Source organism: Accipiter gentilis, chromosome Z, assembly GCF_929443795.1.
Source record: "Accipiter gentilis chromosome Z, bAccGen1.1, whole genome shotgun sequence".
In the NCBI taxonomy this organism is placed as follows: Eukaryota; Metazoa; Chordata; class Aves; order Accipitriformes; family Accipitridae; genus Astur; species Astur gentilis.
The window spans coordinates 22,091,413-22,117,714 of NC_064919.1; the positions used below are offsets into that span (position 1 = coordinate 22,091,413).

At 37.8% G+C, this 26,302-nt stretch overlaps 1 protein-coding gene across 1 annotated transcript in view; it reads left to right on the forward strand.

Moving 5' to 3' along the window:
* The window catches only part of PRDM6 (PR/SET domain 6), a 74,921-nt gene that overhangs the window by 45,071 nt on the left and 3,548 nt on the right, over positions 1 to 26,302 (forward strand). Inside the window, exons 4-7 of the mRNA XM_049794851.1 lie at positions 5,199 to 5,326; positions 9,072 to 9,196; positions 12,306 to 12,648; positions 22,314 to 22,490. Coding sequence (XP_049650808.1) covers positions 5,199 to 5,326; positions 9,072 to 9,196; positions 12,306 to 12,648; positions 22,314 to 22,490 — 773 coding nt within the window. The remainder of the gene's footprint in view (positions 1 to 5,198; positions 5,327 to 9,071; positions 9,197 to 12,305; positions 12,649 to 22,313; positions 22,491 to 26,302) is intronic.

Genomic DNA, 26,302 nt, shown 5'->3' on the forward strand with positions numbered 1-26,302 from the left:
TAGATTTCTTCTCCAAATGTCCAAATGAACAAATGGAGAGAGAGAGACAGCCCAAGTGGCTGAAGAGTTATGGGCCCTAGGAAGGAAACTGGACTCCAAGGTTTAGGATGCATAAGTGAGATTATGTGTCAGGCAGTGAGTCTTGCTGGCTCTGACAAAGGGACACAGGCAGGGCTGCTCTCTCTAGCGTCAAGAATAGGCTTTACAGGTCCAGGCTCAGAATGTATTCTTCCATAATTGCACACTTTTTACAGACTGTCAGCTAAGTACCCAGGCTTATACATGTTGCTCTTTTTGGCATCGTTTTCAAATTCTGTTTAGGATACAGTCACCCACAGAGGATGTTGTAGTGTTATTATGTCAAAAGCAAGGTCTCACAGTACTGAGATTTGCCTAATGTAGAGATTATTCACTTCTGATATCCAAGCCAGCGAAGGAAGAAACTTTCAGCATTGCTGTGGCTTGTAGGTTCATACGTTGTTATAGAGGGAATATAACTTGTACGGATGTTACCGTATCTGACATGTCAGTTTGTTTCATCAGATTGTTACAACCTTTTCTTCTGTATTTTCAGTAGTCTAGAGTACATCCATGGTTTTAAATGCATGGCAGATGATTTGTAAAATGTACATACTCATCAAAAGTACTCCTTGCTATCTTGACTCTTCCCACTGAAGTCAAGGCTAGAACTTCTTGTAGGGCGAGAAAACTAATGCCGAGTTATTTGAAAATCCCGTGCATTTGATGTCAATGACAATAGCAGTGAACAGCAAAAAACAAGATTCTCTACTAATGGTAAGAATTAATTCTTGCATGTTTTGTGGTTTTCTTCCTATCTCTTTTGATGTTTTGCAACATAAAAAAATATTCTAATAGCTACTTTTATAATACAAATGTACATGCAAAGAAAAATTCCACTTTCAGGACCACTCTTTTCTCCCTCTGCCTGCAAGGAAAATGAGGTGTCAATTAAATTGTATGCTAATACATTTTTTATTTGACTAAGCGGAAAAATAAAATGCAGGCAGAATTTCTAAAGATGCAATCCTTTACAGGCCATGGAAAGAGAACAAAGGAAAGCAACAGATAGAGGAAAGAACTCCAATGAACTAACCATTTTTGCTCTCCCTGTCTCTTCTGTGAAATTGTTTTTAATTATTTCATAGCTTGGCATTCTCTGCAGCTGTGCTATTACATTTGGGCTCCTTTATTCTAAAATTCTGTGGCGTCTATACCAGAAACCAGAACAGTCTTTAGCAGTGGAATTACATTTGCCCCCATCTATCCAAGTGTGTAATACTGACTCTGTCAGTACTGAAGCAATTGAGAGTTCTCGGAATGCTCTTCAGTGTTCTGCCTTATCTGTTAATACTGCTTAAATCTTACATGGTCCTACCTAGGCTTGGTATGTTGCCAGGGTGACGAATGTTCCAACAACTGCTGTTTATTTTACTTAGCAATGGTCACTCACAGATTTTAAAGCATCACTTATATGAGACACTGTGTGCTTTAGAAATGGTATTATTATTGCCATTATGTGTTGCTATTATCATTGTCATTCTAAGTTTTAGTATCTACAGCCTCCGAATAATTATCAATAACCAATCCAACAAGTAATAAATCCAGTCCTCCATACTTAATTTATATTTGCATGCCATTAACAAGATGAACCTGATCAGTATTAGTACATTGGCATCCTACTTGCTTTTTCCCATATTTCCCAGTTGGAATGCATGTGTAGGTCATGAGGAATATCAGTGGCACCCTTTAAGAAATTTCACTGTATACCCCATGCCTTTCTGTATTTATGTCTTGATTACTGAGTAAACTGGTGTTTTGAGGAAAGGAATATAAAAAATGGTAAAGAGAAGACCTGAATTGTGCTGGTTACAGTTTGGACTTACTTTCTTGGAAAATGAAGCTGTTTGTTTCTATTATATTCTGAAGTCAGAGGATGAAATTTGTAGAATAATAATATGCTTCACATTCTGAGTCTCTTGATAAGTAACATAACAGTAAACTACCCATAAATAGTCAGGAACCTATTAAGAAGTTAATTAATTATATGAGAACAGCTAAGGAGGAACACAAGACATGTCAAATAAGAAAGTGAGTGCAGTCCTCTTTTGTCAGACTCTGGTCACTGCCAGTAGTCTGGTGCATTCCTCAAAATTTGAGCAGACCAGAAAAAAGAAGTCTTAAATCTTTGAAACATTTAAAGCAAAAGCAAAAATCCCCTTAAAACTCAGCAAAACCAACAATTAACTAGTACTTTGGATCAGAAGAGGGAAAAGATCCAGTAAGCAGTTTATGGTAACACTTCTAAGTGTAATCAAAGTAGAAAAATGAAATAACTAGATTTGTTTCCATCACTTAGATCAATGATTATTGTGAGATACAGAAAAAAATACGTGCATTCTCCATAGGGAGTTGGAAAAATGCTATTTTACTTTGCCAAGAAGGTCTTGCAATGTGTTAAAAATTATGCCAGAGTAGATGGATGTAGTGATCTAGTGAGGTACTCAAAGATTTTCAGTAACATCAGTTTATCACAGGATTCTGCAGTAGTTTTTTTAATACATACTATGAGTGTTTAAGCACATATGCACATGTAATACAGATGCAGGCAAATATGTATATCCATATAGTTTTCTATAATGTCTGGGTTCAAGACTTGCACTACAAGTTTGCTTTTCCTGGGTTATGGCAGGTCATGGTTTGCTCCCTCATGATGGTTTCTTCGGGCAATTATATAGTGGTTGCCATATTTACGCAATTATAAAATAAATAACTGGTGCACAATGGTATTATGAATAATAACAACCATATCAGTTAAGTTTTTTCAGGTTTTAACGTGCATTATGCAATTTGACAAATAAACAGATACAATGCATTGTTCTATTTCCCTTCTAAGGTTAGGGTTTCTGCTTTCTTACAGCTGGGTTTTCATTCCTGCAAGAACAGGGTTAAGAATGCTGTGGGATGTATTCTGACTATGCAGCTTAATTTGCAATGTCACTAGGAGGAAAGGAGAGCATGTGACTGGTGCATCAGTACTTGCAAAAATAAAGCATTTGAATATATTTAGTCCTGCTTGTAGAGCAGTTCTTCCTACTCTAGGCCAAGGCCTGAGAAAGCTCCAGTCCTGTATTTTCATGGAAGGTTTTAATTTCTCATGTTAGCTCATGACTGTCCACATACACAAAGTTCTAAGTAGGTCCCTGTGTGTCCAGATACGGCTGTCAGTACCGATTCTGGCAGTCATCTTTGTCTTTTCAATTTCCTATCATCTGGGGATTATGAAGCTATCAGCTCTTTATTTATGGGAATTGTTTTTGCCTCACATTAAGCCATATATTGTTATGTTAGTAAGTGCCATGTAAATGAATAGGTAATAAACACTGTGCTGAGACTGTTTAGCTAGATATTGCCAAAATGGTCCCAGCCAAGCACTGTTAGTCATTAATTTTTCCTTCTCTTCCTTTTTGTAGGCTGATTTCCTGTAAAACTTTTCCATTTCCATTGCAGATTTTTTATTGTTTAGAATATTTTGCTCATATATTCAACATACATTAACATGTTTACATGAGAATAGGTCCTTGCTGATAATCTACAAGCTACCATATACAAAAAATAAACTAAATCCCTAGTATTGGAGTATTTGTTTGTCTCTGAGGACTCCTGATTTCTCTGACTTTATTCCACCACTCAGTGCATGGTAGGGTAGCATCTCAGTCCTCCAACCCACAAGCGTCTGGCCAGGTTCTACCTGGTCCTTGTCACAGGCACGTGGGAACAAGTGATAAGGATCTCTGTAGACACTTGATTTCCCTGTCTCTCATGCTCTAGCAATGGATGTATTGCTCCTGATTACTCCCAGTCCCTCTTGGTCAAAAGGAAAAGCAATGCTGCCTCTTGAATTTGAGAGTTTCAAGTTGTAAAGAACTAGATTCTGATTCCTGTGTATGTTTTTTTGTGTGCATTGTAGGAAACACCTTTTGAATAAGTCTGAAATAGTGAATGTAGTCACATAATTTCTGAGATTATTCTCTTGATATTGAAATAGAAATGCAAAATTTTTAATTTGCTTGCTCTAGAGATGTTCAATTCAATGTAATAAATGTGCTTCCTCTTTACTTAGCAGAATTAGTACTTGCAAGAAGACATCAATTTAGGCTTATACAATTTCAAAAATTTCATTTTTGGGGTAGGATTATTAAAGCAGATGATGTCTGTGGAGGAGCAAAAGATCTGAAGATCAGGTTTGCTTGAGATAAGCACTTACTTGTTCAGATGCGTTTCTGAAGTTTAACAAAATAATTGCATAACAGGTAAAAATCTTGTGAGATCATGTGGTTTTACTAGGATTAACACTTCCTAGATAACATTTTTTAACCAGTCAGAAGGCCAGGTGTGCATGAAAGATGTATCTTTTCTTTTCAGAGCCTCTAGAGCAATTTTATTCTGCAACTTCAGAGGGAGCACCCAGTGCTGAATAGAGACATAATACTGTCTTTTTTTTAAAAGTACCATTTTAAATTACCATTAATTTAATTACCATGGCTCTCATGTCCTTAGCAAGGATGCCATATTTAGGAAAACCATGATTCCCTCAGGACTGATTTCTCATTTACTACTTCAGAAAATTATATGTCTCAAGGGAGCTTCTAAAGGCATCTTCAACTCTCTTTTTCCTTCTAGTCTCATTTGTTTTGGTATTATGAATCCTACAACTCCCTAATATATCATGTGAGGTTGCTGAAGTACATGCTCTTGCTGCAACTGAGATGTGAAGGAAGGGATACTTGTTTAGGGATTACTACTGCCCCTTGCTCAGATGTTCCAACGATTTCAATGCAGGCTTTACATCCAGATTTTCTTGTTTATCTGACAGTTCATTATTTAAGGCCAGCCTGTCAAAATAGGTTAAATATTCTTTGGGAAACATGGTCACATCTTTGAGACACCACAAATATGTTTAATACAAAAAGATTGGCTCGATAAAAGAAACATGATAAACTTGCATCCCCCAAAATACTTTTCTGCTGTTCCATGTAGATTTCTAAGAGCATCAGTACGCAATGACAAATCTCATGACAATAAATTCCTGGAAAAGGCACAGAGAGACATCAGCAAAGCAGTGAAAATGATTGCTGATGATTTGTTCTAACTACTTGACCTTGTGACATCTCCCCCAGATATATGACCAAGATGGGACACTGCAGCACTTTATTGATGGTGGAGAACCCAGTAAGTCAAGCTGGATGAGGTATATCCGATGTGCAAGGCACTGCGGGGAGCAGAACTTAACAGTGGTTCAGTACAGGTAAAGTACATTTTTACTTACTCAATGCAACAAAATGAAAATGTTTTTAGTGAAAAGTCAGACTGTAACTGTCACCAGTACTACGGCCTTTAATTGCAAAGACACTAGCAGGGCTTTTGTGAACGTGCTCATCCAGAGCAATACAAAAGCTGCAGAGTGTAGTGAGGATGGGTTTGACTTTGGTTTCCCTGAGCTGAGGCCGTTGAAGTAAGCATGCTAGACCTGGAGCTCCTGGGAACAAGTACAGCCCTGAGTCACTTGTGCAACAACCGCACTGCACACAGCCGTCTGCACATTTTCGAGTGGTCTGGTCAGAAGCAAGGCAAGGCAAGCAATCTTCCACCCTTAATAAAGATGCCTGAGTGAGAGGAAGGGCAAAAATGGCAGGAGAAGAGTTTTGAACCCAAAGGCTTTCTGAGAGTCAGTCATGAGACAAGTACACACCTAAAGTTTGTATGTTGAGTGCACCTGCTAGCCAAGCTTGCTAGTGTTTGTGTCTCTTATGTCACTGGCTAGGGAAGGTCAAGTTGTGAAGAAAAATGTAAAGAAATTATGGTGCATTTTACTCTCTACTCGCAAACAGATCCAGAAAACGCAGACTACGCGTTACATAAATACATGATCTCAGCTATAAACAAACCTTTTGCCTCAGAATCAGAAGCAACTGCTTGGCCTTATTAAACGTGGTAGGAAGCACATCAAAGAATGCCCCAGGCTTGCCAGTCGCAATGAGCAATCCCGACTTTTGCTAGTTGATTTAGAGAGTGGAGTTCCTTTTCTTTAGGAAGAATCTTAAACTTATTTAAAGTACCTTTAAAATTAAAAATAAAACATACAAAAGCAAGCTAAAATGAAAGATATATAAAGTTTGATTACCCCATAGGGTTCCAATTTAACAACGGTAAAATTGTTCAATTGCATTTTCAGCTTTTTTATTCTCTGGCCAGTTGACTAAATAATGCCGCAGTTAAAAAAATAACAATCCTATTTATACTTTACAAATCTTTTATTATACCCTTAAATATCTGATATCTATAGCTAAAATCCCATCAGATTTTAAATAAACACACTGGATAATGAATAAAGATTGCTGTGATGAAAGGGTATTTTTGTAGGTATCTTGTGAACTATTTCTCAGTGTGGTGGTGTGTGTGCACACACACATATCTATATAAAAATAAGGAAAAAAAATGCGTACATATATATATATATATATATATAGATGACAAACCTAAATGAAAAGTAAGCATGAGAAAGTCATTACACATCTGTCAATATTAAGTGGATTTTACAACTCTCCTTTCATGATGCAGTTTTTACTTAGAGTTCACTCTGTTGATCTGTTTTCGATTACTTCAGATCTTTATAAAATGAACTACAAAAACACAATTTAAAAAACTGGCATCCATCACCAGTGACTACATCCAAGTGTAAGAAAATAGAAAAGTTGGACACTGAAAAACCAGCCTAATTTTTATTGTACATGGACGTCCTCCTCACAGAAAGTCAGCTGGTTTAAATTCATTCTGTTATGATTTGTAATATCTAAATGGAATTTTCTTCAAAGTGCTCTTGATTGATTGACCCTTAGCTGAACGTTTTGTTTTTATTTTGAGGCTGACAATAATGTTTGTTGGCATGTGTTCTGCTTCAACTGCGTTGGGACGCCATGAAGCTATCTTTATGAGTCATCCAACCACAATACTAAATACATGTCAGCAAAGGAAATATTATCCGAAAAGGGAAAAATCCCTTTGATGTACTTCAGCATGCAGAGATTTCTGCGAGTTTTGGAAGCTCTGCACGCTTGTAAGGGACGGTGTACGCTTACACTTTTTTTTCCCTGCCTACTCCAAGCCTCACAGACCACCCATTGCTCAAAAACAGTTCTGCTCTTTCAGCGGCAAAGTGTGTCATTTGGTTTTAGCACATTCATTTGCCGGGCTGCTGTGTTTATGTTAAGGGAAGCCAAACTGAGAGATGAAATGTTACAAGGGTGAAGTACAAAGTAGACTCAATTTTTCTCAAGTTAGGAGATGCTGGTAATTTATAGCATGGCTCCGATTTTCATTTTTATGTAACAGTGGAAAGAATTAATGAAATGCTCAGCTCTGGGAAGAAAGAGAGGGAGAAGAGGAGAGGAGGAGGAGGAGGAGGGAAAGAGAAGAGGAGACACAAAGGGGAGAGTTTTTGTCAGATATTCATAGAAGGGTAGGAAAACCATTCTGCTTAGCTAGCAGTGCCCTCCTGAGACAGGGTGGCAGTAAGCGAGGAAAATAACAAGATAAATGAAATTTTTGCAGCTGCTAGTAAAATATTGAGAATCTGCACTTTTTTATTGATCTTTATGATCCTGTTGCCAAGAGCCACTTTGCGGTGACAAAATATGTTGACAAGTGCATATCTCACTGCCATGAAAAATGTGGTAAAAGATTCTCCTTATGTCTGCAGTGTTATACAAGGAACAAATTGCATCGCTACAGCCAATTCTTTATAGAAAGTCTAAATTTAAGGCCTACCAACCCTAAACACTTTTATCTTGAACTTCAGGCTAACGTTTGTAGCAATTCTTCACTCAGAAAACCGGTTGAGGCCTAACATTTTTTTTTTGGTCTATAGATGTTTTTCTGCCTTACATAAGCTGTTATAAAAAATGGTCATTTCTTGGTACTTTGACTGTATCATTTTGGTATGTAATCCTTCAGCGAGAGTGGAGTGTTCTTCTTGTATATATTGAATTTCTATCCATCTCACAGGAGTGTGTTTTACTGTTCCATGTGAAGCCTAAGGGAAAAGCCACTACAAACTGATAACATTTTTATTTTATCTTGTGCCTGATTCTAATCTTACACAGTTTTTGCCCCCATGTAAATCTGTTAACTGTAGAAGCATCACTCTGAAGCTATTTACATCAGCGCAAGATCAGGATAAGGCTCTTGCTTTTGATGCTAGGGACTCTAGGATTTCCCCCCCCACCCCTCCACCCTCAATTCCCAATTCAGTGGTATCAGAATATCCACAGTCTTTTCCCCACAGAGCAATGTGATAAGATATGACATTTACGGTAACACAAATTTATACTTACTGAAAGACCACTGACATTACCCTCATGTTCTATACAGGGGAAGATTTTATGGTTGTATGTTCAGATTAACCCCATTTTTTTATCCCCTAAGCCAAAGTCTCTTTTACTCAACAATCCAATATCTCTCTTTTTGATGGTATATTGCTGTAATGAAAGACCATGTCATGCTACTTCAAACCTCTTGCTAAAAGAACTTTTTCAAATGAAAGAACTGTTGTCTGTTTACCCTTAAAATATGTTAACTTTAGCTTAGATGATGAATGCAAAGCTGTTTAAATGGCTGAACTTGCTGAACTTACTGAACTGTGCATACGACTGATGTTTGTACTGTGTGAGCAAAATGCAGCATTTCTAAAATCACTTTAAAAGGGACATTGCAAGAAAATATCTGTCTTTTCATAAAATCTTGGTGCTTGTAAAATCCTTGTGTTTAAAATATGCTAGGTACAAAGTGCCTGTAAGCTCTTTGTTACCCTGTGCTACAGGAACAAAGTCCTTCCCTAATGATAGGTTTGGTTTTAAAATAATTGGTAAGTCAGTCATTCAGTTATCTGCAGAAATCCTTCCAAAACAATGGATTTCTACTGTAATACTGTGTATGATAAGAAGAGAATGCTCTATTCCTAAATTAGGCATTTTTTTTCCTTTTCTCCCGATTAGGTCAAATATATTCTACCGGGCTTGTATAGATATCCCCAGGGGCACCGAGTTGTTGGTGTGGTACAATGATAGCTACACATCTTTCTTTGGAATCCCTCTCCAGTGCATTGCACAAGATGAAAATTGTAAGTTCTTCCTTTCATTTCTACCTGTGTAAGCCAGAATTCCTGTTTCATACCTAATCAGCTATATTCCTACAGTATTTTAAGACATATTAAATTGAAGTGGTTATATATTTAAGGTAAGCTTGATCTGTACAAAATAAAACCCTGAATCTGATACACTTAAGCTGTGCAAAATCATGGTATGGTTACCTAAATAAATGGAGGTGTTTGGAAGTGTGCAGGTATGTGCAATTAGATAGATTTCCCACCATGGCAGTCTCACATAGCTTGGTAGTGTATAGAATCACTCTTCCTTCTAAGTGATTCATTCCTAGTCTATCCTTAACTGATTTGCTTGGCCCTCTCCATTGTTACCAGACCTATCACAAGACACTGTCTTGCCAAAACAGTAATGCATTGCAGGTCCATGAGGCCTCTGCTACTGATTCTTCATTCTATTACCACTGAGAAAAGTCGAGAAAAGCTTTGTCTGACTTACTGTAGAGGTGAGGTCCTTGTGGTTAAAAGGTAAAAGCCAGCTTCTCTAAATGCAAACTGAGTTTAAGTAGCCTGAAATGACAATGAACCTCCATACTGTCCTGGCCATCTCCATTTCCATCCATTCTTCTACCCCTTCTCAGTATTTTATGTTTAGTTTCCTAGGAATAGTCACAAAATTAAGCATGTAACTTATAACATAGACCCAGTGCAATCTAGTGCTGGATACCTTTGTCTGTAATGGGAATGGGTGATCCAAGCACACCCTTCAGTTTCACTGTTTGTGAGTGGAACTTGATTTGAGCTTGCATCAAAGACCTCTCTTCCATTTTGACAGCTATGTGTATCTAGCTGGTGGAGGAAACCAATCACGGATGCCTGGTTGACTTTGGTCTAAAGTAACCTTGTGGCTGCCCATGCTTAATCAATTACATATAAGACGTATTTTTTTGGTCAAGTACTTGGATACTTAAACAGCAATGCTAGGATGAACTTGTGTCTCATAGCAACTTAAATACTGAACCATGCAGCAATAAAACAGCAAGATAGAAAGGATTAAACTGTCAAAAATAAACATCCCTTCTCATCTTGAGTTTTCAAATCTGTTGGGCTCGAGAAAAGTTTAAAAGAAATTTAATTACTGGCAGTAATGTTTGCTAATAAAACTCATGCTCTGCAGTGTACAATATAGAAATATTATTTTTTCTTTCATGAGCTGAAGCTTACAAAACCTTTACTTTAAAAACAAAGCATTATGGCTAAAATCTCTAAATATTGTCACTTGCTATTTTGCTGTGAGAGAAACCAGAGTTTCATCCACAGAGAGAGTGACATGAGTAGATGAAATTCATCTCTGAGCATGGAGCCAGCTGCAGGCTGGTATATGACTTAAGTGCCTCTTAAGCCCTCTGAATAGACCTTCTGCTTATCTTCTGCAAAGGGATATTTCACCCAGTACAAACTCTGCCTATATTCCTTAGGTCTTTAATATCCTGATCTTATTGCTTCTGTGGACTTTTATGAATACAATTTAAAAAAAAAAAGATCTGCTTCTTCTGTGAGAATGTTGGGGCAAAATGAAATTATACAAATTGCCCCTTGTACTGAAGAGACATAGAAGATGTATTATATGTCTGGAAACTTGTGAGGGACAGCCCCATGGATGTAACTCTACTTGGAAATCAAGTCCTCATATACTCCAGAAAACAATAGCCTAAGAAGGACCTCAACTTAAGTAAATTAAATAGCATGTAATATTATAATATTGGAGTCACTGTGATTAATGGAATATATTAGTATATAACTCTGTGAAGTAACTGGCATTATTTAAGGTATTACTAAAACATTGGTTTGTATTACATTTTTATTGTATGTTACATAATGTTGGATTATTCCAGCTCACAACTGAAATTTAATTCTCATATTTGCTCTTAGAAATCTATCATGATGACTTACTTAAACAGAGTTGCAATTTCTAATCACCTGTTTAGTAGGTGCTACATACCTACGTGTGGCTATATACATGTAAACACTTTGTGACAATAACTACATGTGTGACTATATGTAGACGTAGTCATATGCATACCACATATTTAATTTAAAAATCTCCATTAAAATATCATCTCATGAGGTTAAGCATGCCAAAATTAGAAAGCATGAGAAGATACTGGGCCCCAGTGGCCTAAATTTTGCTTCTTTTTGCATTGTGGTGCTGACCCAATTTTTTCATAGGACCTTTGCTTCATTCACTTCATAATCTAGATGGTACTCAGGGAGTGAGGCAGCTGTTCAAATTTCTTCTATATGTTTGACCTCCTGCCTTCCTTATCATGTAACATCCAAATTCAGCACTAAATCACTTCTTTGTGAGAACAGCATATTGCACTTGTTGCTGAAATATCAGAGTGCCTCATAAGCTATAGTTAATTGATGTTCATAAGACTTTCATGGGACTAGAAACAGGTTTTGTTCCTATTTTGTAGGTGAGAAATTGATGCACAAAGATACCTCTGCTTATACTTTGCATTGTCTTGTGGTGATCCAACTGCTATTAGGCTTAATCATACGAGCCATGGTGAAGTCACTGGCTTGGTACTACTGTATTGGCTGTGTGACTGTTTGTGAGATGTAATAGTATAATATCCTTAGTGGCTGCCCTTCAAGAAGATAAGGGAACTATTGCTGCAGTAGATATTAAGCCCTGTTGTATCTCAAGGAGTGTCCAGGCAAGGATTTTTTCCCCCGTGCTCTCAAAATTCATGCTTGTCTGTGATATAGAATTGGACATTCTGACTGCAACATGCAGAGTCAGGATATCAGAAGCACAGCAGCATTTTCTTTCAGAAAACAATCCCATTGTGCAATAAATGTATATCACAGTCAGTCTTCTCTGAGTCCTTTCAGTCTCAGGCACCCCTTTGCATGAGTTTTCATTTCAGTGTCACAGAAACAGCATCGTCCATTCAGATCACTGTTTCATTCAAGGCCATTCTTTTGTGCATCGTTAAAATAAAGTTGTTTAATTCTAGTGTCAAGAAAATGGATGTTGGTATTTTTTTGGTGTCTCCCAACACTGTATTAGTTTTTAAAAGGCATAAAAAGGATCTTATTCACTTTTCTTGTTTTCTCCCAGTGAATGTCCCTTCGACTGTAATGGAGGCCATGTCCAGACAAGACACCCTACAGCCATTTAATAAAAGTAGCAAACTATCCCCTGCCACTCCACAGCGATCCATAGTATTTCCACAGACTCCGTGTAGCAGAAATTTTTCTCTCCTGGATAAGTCTGGGTCCATCGAGTCAGGATTTAACCAGATCAGTGTCAAAAACCAACGAGTTCTTGCAAGCCCAACTTCAACAAGCCAACTAAATTCTGAGTTCAGTGACTGGCATCTTTGGAAATGTGGGCAATGCTTTAAGACTTTCACCCAGCGGATCCTCTTACAGATGCATGTGTGTACGCAGAACCCTGACAGGTAAAGCCCAGGCTCTCTTTATTTCTGTATCTACTGATAGCCAGATCCACTGCTTTCTTCTTTTATCAAGCTGTTATCACTTCCAAAACCAAACCATTATTAGGAGGAGCCTGTACAACATAATTCATCTGCAGCTGCGTGAAGTAAGCCGATAAAAAACATTGCTTGACTTCACTATTTGTAAAAACATTTGGTGCCTAAATGTACAGATAAAAGGAAATAGCTAAGGATTTAATCTTGTTTTCAGAATGGTTTGGTACATCTGGTGGAGGCAACAAAATAGAAGGAAAATTTATGAATATCATAGATGGAAAAATGAGGTCAAGATAATTAAAAGTCTCTCTGTCTTCCAAAGATAATCTAACTTGCTGCTCAGTGGCTGTCACAGTCATTTCAGGGTTCACCTATAGTGTGCAATGTGTATGAACTTAATTAAGTACTAAGAGGTAATGAATTGGAATTTTTTGCTTAGTACTATTTTTCTTCAGAGCATGCAAACCCATAAATCGTGCAAAGCTGTCAAAAGGAAATACCTACTCCACTAGTGATGTGGAGGAAAACAGATGCCACTTATTCAATAAACTAATATCCACACAGAAGAAAAATGTTGACTAGATACCTCAGAGTCAAAGTTGGTTTGAAAGTTTGTCAATACAGAATTTTATGGCCGTGAACTGAGGATGAAATTTAGCTGAACAAGTGAATTAAAATTTCAGGTACTCTGACCGGTGGCACAGTAAATATAATGGAACCATTATTTATGAATCAAAGCTGGTTTATTTGACAATTTTGATAGCTAGCAGGACAAAAGACAAAAATCAAATTAATTCAATAAAAAAGGCTGCCCATGTTTTGTCTTTTTTTAAGCTGTGAAGAAGGTTTGAGCAGAACAGCTAAGTCCCTGGAAGGTTTTTCTAAAAGCAGCATTGAATTGTGAATTACATTTGACCAAAACACTACTAAAAAATAGTCATCAGTGAGTCTGTGCATGTGTTTGTATGCATGTCTATATCTCTTTGTGTATATGGTTATCTACGTGTACACGTGCTTGTGTGATTCTGTGGGTGTAGAGATACTGGAGCATAAATCCAGTTTTCTAGGAAGAAATGTCAAGCATGCTAGGCGCAAACTGGATTCCATGCAAATCTTCATAGAATTTAAAGAGTTGATAATGTGAATGCAAACAAGCCTTTTAAACATTTTCCGAATTTTATGCTGGCCTTAGCAGAAACAAATGCCATGTTAAGGAAGCTGTAAGACACAACGGCCAATTTAAGTGCCACAATGTAGAATGTAGGTCCTAAAAGGTCTGCTCTCCCAAGTTTCATGGACTCTTACGTTTCCAGCATTAAAGCATCCTAAGCATACTGTAAAGCATTAAATGCTGCATCAGGAAGTCTAAAAGAGATATGTTGTGAGGGCCCCCTACATAGATTTTCAGTGATGCATCCAACCAGGTATGACACCTAGATTTCATCCTTTCCTTCACTTGAACCTGTGCCTTCCTTTATGAAGAACCAAGCTGCAGATAACAGTTAATGCAAGAAGAGTCTCCCCTAATGGGGCTATTCTGCACCGTAAGGGATAGTTAGACTTTCTTTTTGCCAGAGAGAAGAAATGAGGATAAGTCTATCCTACAGTTAGGTCTGTCATCTTGGAGGTGAGAGATTTGTTTTGGTTTTTTGGGTGGTTTTTTTTGGTTTTGTTGTTGTTGTTGTTTTATTTTTATTTTTTATTTAGTTTCATTTACTTTTATTTATTTTCTCCTAAGTATCTTGTGTTAAGTATTGCCTGAAACAGAGGCTGGGTTTTAAGTCTTCCCCATTAGAAGTGAACACCCTCATTAGTAGGCTGCTGATTCATGATGTGTTACTGTTTTTTCTCTCCCGTACTTACCTGAATTGTCAACGCAGAATAGCTCCAACAAGAAAGTGTAGAGCATTTTTAGCTCAGAATACCCTACAGCGTAGTAGGAAAATTATCTAGATCAGAAGACAAGTAGGTTCCCCAGGAGCAAAGAGAGCAAAGGGTGATTAGAGAAAGGACTCAGCAGATTTGGGGACAATTGGGGTGGAGAGGAGGTGAGTGAAGACTCTGAGTTGTAAGTGTTGAATCCTAGAAGCTTTCAGGAAGATTCAAAACATAATAGCTAACGCCTTTTTCTCAATATTGATACTGGCTAATTTAGCTGATTTCCTCTTTGGCTTGTTGGGTTTTATGAATCCTTTTAAGAAACTTTTTCTCTTTTGTTATATAGAGAACATAAAAGCTAAATGAACTTGCAATATACACTTAGGATCAATCTGTTGCATAAATACTAGATAATGCAGTGCTCTGTTCTGTGACACCTGTGTTCCCCCTGTACTGAAAAATGGCTTACATTTCTATGTTTTCATTAAATAAATTGTGCAGATTCCTTGTGGAGGCGAGTTTTGTAATGCCTTCTTTGTTCCCGTGAGGTGTGCCATCAACATAACTGCTGTAAAAGCATTTCCCAATAGGTTGTCTTCAGAGCATTATGGGGGACGTCAGTCACATGAATCTGTTTAAGCTCACTGCAATTCATTCGGTGTTTGAAATTACCAGAATAACAGTTACTGCAGATCACAACTGCCCTAGGATCTGGGTTCTCATATCCCTGGTTAGAAATCATTACAGGTTGAGCTTATATCACAGGCAGATTTTTGTCTTTTAGCAGGTACCAGTAGATCAGCTGTTTAGTGATACAGTGGCTGAAAAAGAGTGGCCTTTGGTTTCTTAAACATATTGCATTTCTCCAGATGAAAAATTCCTGAAGTGCTCTACAAGATTTCCTGGAGACAAGAAAATAGGGTATGATTTGTGAAAGAATACCTGCTTGCCAGCCTGAAGTACTGGGTGCAACTCTCTGGTTTGTATTTTCCCAACGGTATCTGCAGCACTGCTCTGGCTGATAAACAGCTCCCCATTTATTGTCAGCAATTTGTGAGCACACCAGCCACTGTATCTTTGATGTGACTGAAGCAGCAGGGCCTGTCTTCTCTAGGAAATTACTTTAGACGATCTGTTCTGGCTTGGTATTTGTTTTTCAACAATGCTGATTACCTACAGCAAGAGGTGCAGGGAAAACGCCTTTGAATCTATAAAGGAGTCCAATTCATGGACTGAAATTTGAGAAAAGCAGACTACTTGGGGCTTGAGAAATTAAAAAAAAAAAAAAAAAAAAGAAATTGCTTTCAAGCCACTTAGATTCAGAAAACACCTGTATGAGAGCAGACATTAAAAAAGCCCCAAAATATACTTAATTCTCTTAGGCAGTAAGAAGGAAATGGTCCTATTTAACAGGCAGATGATTTAATAAATAAAAATAATTTTTTAAAAAATTATGAATCCAAAATAGGGAGAATTATTAAAATAATCTACTGTGTTTGTTATTTTTGATTAAGATTAGGATTTTAATTCAAAATAAAATTAATTTTAAATTATTTACTGGTTTACTTATAATTTACTTCTCCCTTTGCAGTGAGATTTTTTTTAGCTTGTTATATTTTGTAGGGCTTCTCTTCAAATTTAATGGTAATTGGGGTTGGAGTGGGGTGGGAGGTGAATATCTAAAACCATCAAGATTTGAATTCTGGGACTTTCTCAGCCCTTTGGGACTTTTTTTAAGCCTTGCCCAGACAGAAGCAGTTTGAGAAACTATTTTTTTGAAGCAGGAGTCAGAAATCTACTTTCTCTTCTGCTTTTTTTTTTTTGTTTTGTTTTTCTTTCTGGTTTTGTTTTTGTTTTTTTCTTTCCCCTGCTGCAGAAATTCCCAACAATCCTATCTGGGGGGCTTCAGATAGGGGTAACCAAAAGCCTTTGATCAGAGCGAATCGTTTTTAGAGCAATATTTTAATTTTATTTTTTTTTAACTGCAACCAGTTTTCTGATAATGGCGCAGTTTCTTTTAATGACATCTTTCTTCTTTCTCACTATGATCACCAGATTCAGGATGTATTGGTATTGAGGGAAGGCAGATAGCTGCAGTTCCTAAGAGCTGTCTGTGGCACATTTTCATATACAGTATGTATATCTGTGTGATATATATTCTCATTGATAGCCATGTATTTAAGCCGATAATTTGAGGGAAGACCCACTCTATAAGTGTATCTGTGGCTGATAGATTGTGTTATCTGGCCCTCACAATTCTTGTTTACTCAAAAGATATTACTGTACTCATGTTTCGCTGTAGCACCTCAATATTAAATTGTGAGGTGTATTTAAAAGCAGAACCTTGAAGTTTGAAGCTGGGAATTTAATAAGGTCTTTTCTCTAAGATCATGGCTTAGCCCATTTTGTGTTTATCTTTTTTTTTATAGGTTCTGTGTCTTTGACCTTGATGTTCTCCCCCAGTCCATTAATTAGTTTAAACATCTCCCAAAACAGACGTAAAAAAAGTAAATGTTGTGAGCAAGAGTTGTCTATTTCTGTTTATAGAGAGGCTATGGAATATTACTCAATTAAATAAAACATAAACATCATGCTGAATTTAATGCTTGTTCCTGCATGATCTTTTCACAACGGTTTGCAAACTCCCAGTACTCTTAGTTAGTAAGAACAAAGTGTGCACAGAGCGGCACTTCTCCCTAACAGCTTCAGAAGTTTGAAAACACTTCAAGTGTGCTAACTTGCTGCTTTTGCTAGTTCCTCCACAAACACTTGTAAGAGGCGATCCCAGAACTCCCAGTGGGTCCAGCTCAGCCGTCGCTGCTGCTGCGTGGTGCCCGACCTGCTCGGGGCAGTAGCCGTGCTGCCTAAGGGGAACTCCAAGGCAGCAGGGGATATAGAGTCCAGAGGCAGCGCATGTAACACGCCCATGGCCACGCTGATGCTAGGGATGCTTCTGCGTGCAAGCTAGCAGCATCCTTAGCTGTCACTTCGTTCTCCACCCTCTCAGTTCAACTTGCTAGGAGGCAGCATCCCTCCCAAAATACCTTTCCATTAGGACAACTGTGACCTAACTCCTCTGACTGCAGCTGTGCCCTTAATGCTGTGTGTTGTGCAAAGGCCTGGCCCTGAAAGCTGGTGCTAGTCCCCATTTCCACGTGCCCCGCTTTCACTTTTTTGCAGGGGCTGTGGTGTGACCAGCCTTCCCCCTATCACGCCGTGAAACCCTGCCCTGGGTTCAGTGGAGCCCTGTGTCCCACACTTTGAGAGCCTGACATCAATCAAGTTGGTTTTTTACTTCTTCTTAGTCCTCAACAAGGAGAAGCACTTTCAGCCACATGTCAGTCTCTTTTCTTTCAGCTGGTGCTTTTCTAACTTCTTCTAAGGAGAAAAAAATTACAGCAATGTGCTATTCTGTCTCCCTGATCTGACAGTGTTTCAGCGATAGTGTTACAGGTATTCAGGAGCTCACCATTACAATCAATTCCTCTTCTAAGGGTCATGCTGGGATTCCACATCCCCCTTGAAAACAGCGAATTCACTTCTGAAGACGCCTCACTAGAAACCTGTTCAACATAAAGGAAAGAATTTGAAAATTCAGTGGAAAATAATTACAAGATTTTTCAGGATTCTAATAGTTCAGACCATGTAGTATTTGCGATGTAGAAAATAAGTTTATATTGCCTAGATGTACTTACGAGTCAGGAGTTGGAAACTATATTGTTCTAGCAGAGGAATAGTACAAGATAAATAATTAAAGGCTATGTCACTTTTGCAAAATGAAAATCTAAAAAGAATCAATCTAAATGCACAGTTGTCTGTCAGCAGCTATTCCAGGTGTAAAGATACGGATTTTTCTATTATTATCCCCTACCATGCTTTGTGCATGTCAAGGGATCTCCATCCCCTGCACAAAACATGAGCTTTGGTGAAGTTCAATAAGCCTCACAGGGGAACATGCGTTTTGTACTACTCCTCTATATGATGGAGTTTCACCTAGAAAAAATCAGCTACAAAAGTGAGAAAATTGTAACATGGGAAAAGACATCACCAAACATCAAAATCATTGAAGAGATTGTCTAAACTGGGGAGCAAAATTGTCTGGTTTCATTTTGAATATGTAACTTGCAAAACTTGGGAAAGCTCAAAATCTAAATAACTACAAAACCCAAAAACTATTACATTATAGTTACTCCTTCCTGAATTTCATTTAAATGGCCTGTGTTCCTATAATGGGCCACCATATAGTCAGAGACTGTAAGATTAGGGTCTGTAGAAAAAGCTGGTGCACTCTGTATGTTAGTAAACCTAGATAGCCGATTGATGGTGCATGGAGTTAATGGCAACAGTGCAATTTTTCTAACAGGAGAATTTGCTTCTAGGTAAGTAGATTTCCTTTCTTTAAGCTCAGACAGGAAGACAGAGAACTAGAAGAATATGTAGCTAGGTGTTTAGTGAAAAACATTAGAACTGCTTTTGATGGCTGTCAGCACATCATTCTCATCTGCGCATTGCTCTATATCAGTTTAGCTGTTCTTAAATGTAATTTAAAAATTCTATATGAGAAGATTTTGATCAGGCTTGATTTACATCTGGAAGGGCCTACAAGATCCTTTGTATAAAATGCAATGATGAAGACATTCCAAACTATGTTGTTTCTGGTGTATGATGGCTGGGAGACAAATTCTTATAGAAAAAAATATTTCTTCAGATAGTCAGCTGAACTGTGCTTTGAGGCCCTGGTACACCTGTTTCATCAAACTGATTACTTTCATGCTTGCAAATCTGCCTGTACATCTGCAAAGGAATATTCTAGTTATGTAGGCTTTCACATATGAAGTGACTGACATCCATGTTGTTTAAACATTAATTTTCTGGAGCATCAACACACGTCTATGCTGTGACACAGCTATGCTTATATTCACATGGATACCCTGAAGCTCAAGAAGGTACAATATGTTCTTGGTTATTCCAGTGGAAATGAGTTTTTCTTGGCTGGGACTGCATTCAGTCTAGCAGCAGATCTTTGAAAATACAGCTTATGTGGACCACCATTTTTGTCAATATGTCCCTGCTCCTTCTGCCTGCAAACCTCTGCTATAAAGAGGTCACCATCTTAATTCATTGCCCCATTGCAGACCAAAGTGATGGGAGAAGGCATAACTGCTTCATCAAAGACAGGCCTGCTCTGCCTGTGTCAATGTACTCACTGAACCAAGCATTGCTCCTGTCCAGTCCTTCTGCACTGCTTTCATTTTTTTGTAAAAACAACATATTGATTTTATTTTCTGGCAAGAAAAATTTCTGACCAGAGTAAAATGGTTACCAGAGAACAAAATGATAACTTTCATACTTACTGAATGACTTTTTTTTGCTCTTGGAAAAAAATCGTAGTATCCAAAACTTGTCAAAATTTGGCATATTTGAATCTGCAATTATGTAAATTAAATACAGAATTTTAAAACTGTTATAGTATTTCAGTGCATTTATAGGCTTTCTTTTTAAAATTAGCTTTGTTTAATATATGCCATGTATCTAGCTTGAAAAAATTACTTATTCTGCCCATTTCAGTATTAATCAGAATCACCTGTGTATAAACTGGAGAAATGCATCCCCTGCAAAGAGGAGGCTAACTTCTTTAATAGTTGTTCTTCCAAGATATCGATGAATGGAAGAAATACAGTCAAAGTGATGTAACAATATGTGATTTTTTAAAGGCCTTTTTTTCTTCAGCATCAGCCAGTGAAATGCATTCTGAGTAAATACACTAATATCCTTTGTAAACAAGCCAATGTTTCAAGCCAATGTAGGGGGTAAAAATATTTTACTTTGCATCACAATGTTCAGTTATAACTGGTTTGGAGTTTTGACTAGAGACAGTTATGGTGTGATTTTTCACTGTATGAAATTAATCACATTGACTGTTAAAAAAATAAAAGATTAATTGGTTTTATGTAGTGTTGTATCATTTGTTGTGGTAGCTGTTAAAAATAGATAACCAGAGGCTAATAGATGTTAATGGTCCCTTTCACTATTAAAAAAATCAATGTTTCTTGGATACAGAATATCTTAATGTGTTCTTTTTGCTTAAAAATATTTGATTTGAAAAGACCCGAACAAATAAGTCTGCATTCACAAATCATCTTTGTTTTACCAGCACTAAAACTTTCATGTCAAGTTTGATAAATATTTTCTGTGCAAATTAACCGTGCACTTCAAGAAAGGAGAAGACTGGGCATGCTACTACTTGTCTTCCAATAAGAGAAACAGATACTCAGTATTTATTTGTTTCTTAAAATATTATTTTACATATATTCATGTATTTTTTTAAGGGCCACATCATCTAGGTTAAGTAACCTTTCCACAGCTTTTATATATTTCTTACAAACTTGTTGGAGAGCAGTTAGATTTTCAAATGTAAGCAATTAAAATTGTAAGCTATTGAGTTATTGACCAATACTGAGCTATTAATCAAGCTAAAAAATTCTACAATCAGGGTTCAGTGCTCTGAAGCACTGTAAAATAATAGTATTTGTGTTCAGTGATGCAAGTAGCCACAATTAAGCAGTTCACTTGACAAATGAGATAGTTCACTTTATTTTGCACTTAATTGAATTGTACATGCTTGGTCACCATTGTCTCCCTCCCTTTAGTTTTGGTTTCTAGCCATTTAAACATACACATTTATTAAAGAGAGAGCAATTAAGTTGGTGTTGGCCATTGGCTCTAGAAACATAGACATCAAGAGCTGTGCCTTAAAATGTCGTGCAGGGTAAAAATCATTAATATCCCTCTAGAAGAATTCTTAATTTTCTTAACAAAAAGTCTGATGAGCATGTAGGACTCTGTCACTAACTTAAATCAAATGTGAGAAGGAAAAAGTGCTGTAGAATGGTGATATTAAATCACTTTGTTTCTTCACATTTTACTTCAGTTAGCAATGGTATTTACATTTCAGCAGTCCTGTCTCATCTTGCTGTCTTGTATCCTTTTCTTTCTATGTTTGCAGTCTGATTGTTATGATTCTGAATTTGTAACGTATCGGTCAGTTTTGTTTGCTTGTTGTGTTTGTTTTTAACGAACTGTGGCATTGAAAACCTAAGTTCTGGGTTTCATTTCAAGATTACAGAAAAGGCATTTTCAATCTGGATGGGAGAAACATGGTAATTAAATATAAATATTTTCAATAGCAGTAAGAGAATAGAAAGGTAATTGCGACATGGTGGTTATTTTTTCCAATGCCTCTCACTGAAAACGGTGATCTCAAAAAACCTAGATTCCTCCAAAGCAGTATAAAAGATTTAGTTGTGAACAGTCACAGAATCCACCTAGGTTATAGGTATAACAGTAAGGCATGCATTTGTAGGTAAGACTGTATCTGGCACCAACAGACAGAGGATTGCATGAGTCTCTTAGCTCTGATGTGTGAGGGTTTTTTTTGTGACTAAGGAGTACCACATTGAGTTTGGGAGAACTAAAGCAGGCATACGATGTGCAGTGCAGGCTCACTAGCTTGCTGAAATACGTTTTGTGGACATGATGCCCATAGACTCTCAGTCAATTCCTGCACAAGCATTTCACATTTGCTAAAGAGGTCATGAAGTTTTGTGTATGTGTCTCCCAAGAAAGCCCCGGAGAACTGCGCCTGCAGTTCTCTCTGGAAATTACTGCGAAAACCAGATGTTCCTGCCCATATGGCTTCCTGGTCATGCCAATAGAAAGCACTGACGGCACGGTGTTTCTCTTTCCCATTGCAGGCCCTACCAGTGTGGTCACTGCTCCCAGTCTTTCTCCCAACCTTCGGAGCTGAGGAACCACGTAGTTACACACTCCAGCGACAGGCCTTTCAAGTGCGGCTACTGTGGTCGTGCCTTTGCTGGTGCCACAACGCTCAACAATCACATCCGGACACACACCGGGGAAAAGCCCTTCAAGTAAGTACTGGAAGCCAGCAGCCTTTGCCAGCCAAGATTAGAGAGGGAGATGCATCACTGCTGTTCACTGTCATCACCGCTCCGTACCAGCACACAGCGGAGGTTCCCTTGAAAGCCGAGGTCAGACCGCCAGATAAAATCATGAGCGGCGTGGCTAGAGTCAGAATTAAACCAGGCTTGGTTTTGGGTGCCTTGCAAGCCTTGAGCAATTTTCTGTCCTCTGATGAGAGCTTGATTGTTTTAACTAAATGACAAGCTGCTGCCAGAGAACCATAGTTGAAAATATACTCAAGACTGGGACAGGCTATGCTGTAAGAACATGAATATGATTCTTTGATGTTTATACACTGAGGTAGATGGAGCTTCACATGAAAGCTAATTTAGATCTGGTTAAATATGGGGGAGAAGTATGCGTCTTTTATTAGTCTCAGAATCACTGCACAGAAAATGCAACTCTGACTTGTGGCACAAGTTTGGTAAGATCATAATAATAAATTGATAAGAGTCCAGCTGTCCAAGATATATATATAAAAAAAAAAAAGAAGTCACCTGGTTGAGATGGTTTTAAATTAAACAGACTCTGCTTATTTCTGCAGTTTCTGTTTTCTGAAATTAAAGCCAAGCACACACCTGAGTCTCAGAAATTTTTCTTCTGTGCTCACCTCCAGCCATAGCACAGCTGATCCCGGTAGATTTTATCCTCTGTTGTGCAAGACTTTGCCTACCTAACAGCAGGTGTTCTCCAAGACAGAATACAAATCTTCCATATTTGTGTCTGTATCTTTGCTGAACTGACAGGTACAAATTTTACTGATCTTGTACGTGGAACAATCCCACTTTGGAAGCAAAATAATGCATTAATATCAATGTGGTGTATAATGTATTGTTGTCACTTCTTTTGGAAGCTATCTGATGCTCCTAGGATGAATGGGAATAAGTGTAGAAGAAGGTGTGTGTCTCTCCCAGTTGTCCAAGGACTGTCTGTCCTCCCTCTACTTTTCTCAGTTTGTCTTTCTTTTCTACTACTTTTGCCATACTGTGCTCTTGGTCTGTTTAATGTAAGAGAGCTCAGCCATGGGGCCTGTCAGAACCCCTCATAACAAGCTCAGTAGAGATACCAGTAGAGATGCTTTGCCTCCATATATGGTTGAAAGGAAGCATGGCCTCCATACATGTCTCTGCTGGGGGCAAGGGGACAGAGCCAGGAACCAAATGCTGCATATCCAGTACAGAAGAGCTTGCATACCAGAAATCATGGCTAGGATAGTGTTGTAGATGGCAAAACACAGGAACTCAGAGCAGCTAAACGTCAACTTCTCTAGAGCCAGTCTGTTGAATGCTCAGAGCCCATGGAAAGTGAGCCAAAACCGGTGTGAGCAATCAGATTGATTTTATCTAGTTGCTGTGTAAATAGATTTTAGTAATTAATGGAAGAGGTTTCCAGGTCAAAATGGAAAATAGATTTCTTTTAATGTTAAGGTGTTACTTATGTGTAACCTTGTTGACTCCACTTAATTTTTTTCCTTAACATCCTGTTTTTGTCATGTTTCCAATAGATCTGCTATTTTGCCCCATTTAGAGTCATTATTTTTCCCCTTTGGTTTAGTATTTTTTTTCCCCCATTTCCAAAATGGTCTTGACTACAGCACAATTTCATTTGCGAAAGGGCTTAATGTATGTACTACAATTAACCAGTGGTCTGGGACTTGTTTGTTTGTTTTGCCCTGCTTATGCTGAAGTATTTAAGTATTCCGGGATGTATCTGCCCATTCTTAAAGCTGCAGGGCAGAGCAACAAAAAATGTGGATGCTTTGTACTGCTTCTTTATGATGTATGGCATAATTTCGTTCCTGTAAGATTTTTATTTGGTTTCTTCCTTAAACTCAAGAAACAGTAGTATGAATTTGTCTTTGGAAGACTTGTTGAAGTATTTGCAGTAAGCTGACTAATAATTTCACATGAAGCTAAAACTGGAGCTGCAGATCTTCCCATCCCTCCCAGTCAGATAAGGGGACATATATGCCCTGATCCTGCAAGCTGTTCAAAAGGGCAGATTCGCCTCCCATGCAGGACTGCTTGAATTTGGGAGAGGAGGGGCTGAAAACTTGCCCAGAAATTGATCCATCCTCTCTGCTGGAGGAAAAAGAGGTAGCTGCAGCTCATCCTGATGTCTCATCATCATTTAGATCCTCCTTTGAAAAGGAGGGGTCCAAGAGTTGGTATTAAGTAAGCTTAGGAACAACCCTCAACAAATTGTAGTAAACAAGAACCATAAATGGGACAAACAAGATTTCTGTCTCTTGGTCATGCAATTCAGGTTTTAAGTATTTGTTTACAAAGGGATTTTGAGTGTACGCTTACCAAAAAAAGTGCACAATGGAAAAGCCTGTTGAGATACGGTTTCTGTACCTCAAAAAAGTCTGTATTTGTGGTAATGCACATACTTCTGTTGAATAATATTTTTACTATTAGCAAGAATGACCATGCATGGATAGTGCTAAATTACTTAAACTCTAGCTAAGTTATTTTTAAAATAACAGGCATCATTCTAAAGGTAATACTAAGTTCAGTTCCATGAGTGAAAACGGGCAGTTAACTTGCATCTACTGTGAATGCAATCTCACTGTTTCTAATGCAGTAAGGCAGTTAGTAAGTGGTATTTGGACAGATTACAGCATACACAGATCAAGCAGGCAATGTCAAACACCCCAAGTGTATGTTTGCATGTATAGTATTTTCAGAAGCTGGTTTTAAAAATGTTGGGTTTAAAATATTTCAAGTTAATTGTTATGTAAGAGGGAGTTTGTGATTGGTTAAAAAGCTTTTCCTGTGAGAAGGTGCTTTCTTTGTAGGTCCTAGGTAACTTTGGATGTGTGGTGGAATACTTTTCTATTTGCTTTTCGTTACAGATAACAATGCTAAGTGAGGTTATCTGTAGTCAAAGCTTTAGCTGCATTGCCTGGACTGCAGGTCCAGTTAGAAGGGATTTCTTTTCATGTCATCACAAGCTATCAAGTCAGCCTCACCAGTGTAAAGTTTTTGTGTATTCTTATCTAACTGAAGTCTCCACTATGGCTGCTATGTCTGGGAACAAAGCTCTTAAGTAAGTTAAAAGGTAGGAGAAAATTTTTGGCCAACCCCATTTTCTTAAATACTCCAACTCCCAACACCCCCCCAATACCCCCACCACCCCCACCCCCCAGTCTCTTCCGTTTCAGCAAAATTAGAGAATAGTTAAAGGACTTGCCTTGTTATACAAACATCTAATATTCAGGCATCAACCAAAATGATTTAGAGGAAAGATTCTTTCAGACTGGAATAACCCAGGTGTTTTTCATTGTTTCTTACTGAAATGCAGAACTGGGTAACATCCATTTCAGGTTGAATATAGATGTTATACCTGCAGTGACATCTCATTTGTCCTGTTTTGGAGAAGGGGGAAGGGTTTAATCCTTTCAAATGAGCTTAAAATCTAGTGTTAAATGTATTTCTTGAATGAAATGTTAAAATGTTTATTTTGAAAATATCAAATGAAGATATTTTTTCCTAAAATACACCCTCAGCATTTTCTTCGCCCAAGGTCTTTCACAGAGGTTGACATAAATTTGGGAATTAAACCAGTCCTGTCTATAATCCTCAATGTCAATGTTTTGAAAGCACTGTGAAGCAAATAACCAGACCTGTGACAAGGAGGGCTATCTAACCAAACTCAGAAAACCCAGTACCTTAGAAATATCCAAAACCATTGATGTTCATGTTGTTTGTGAATTTAAGAACTGTTTTGTTTACCACCCCCACCCAAGCAAATCACA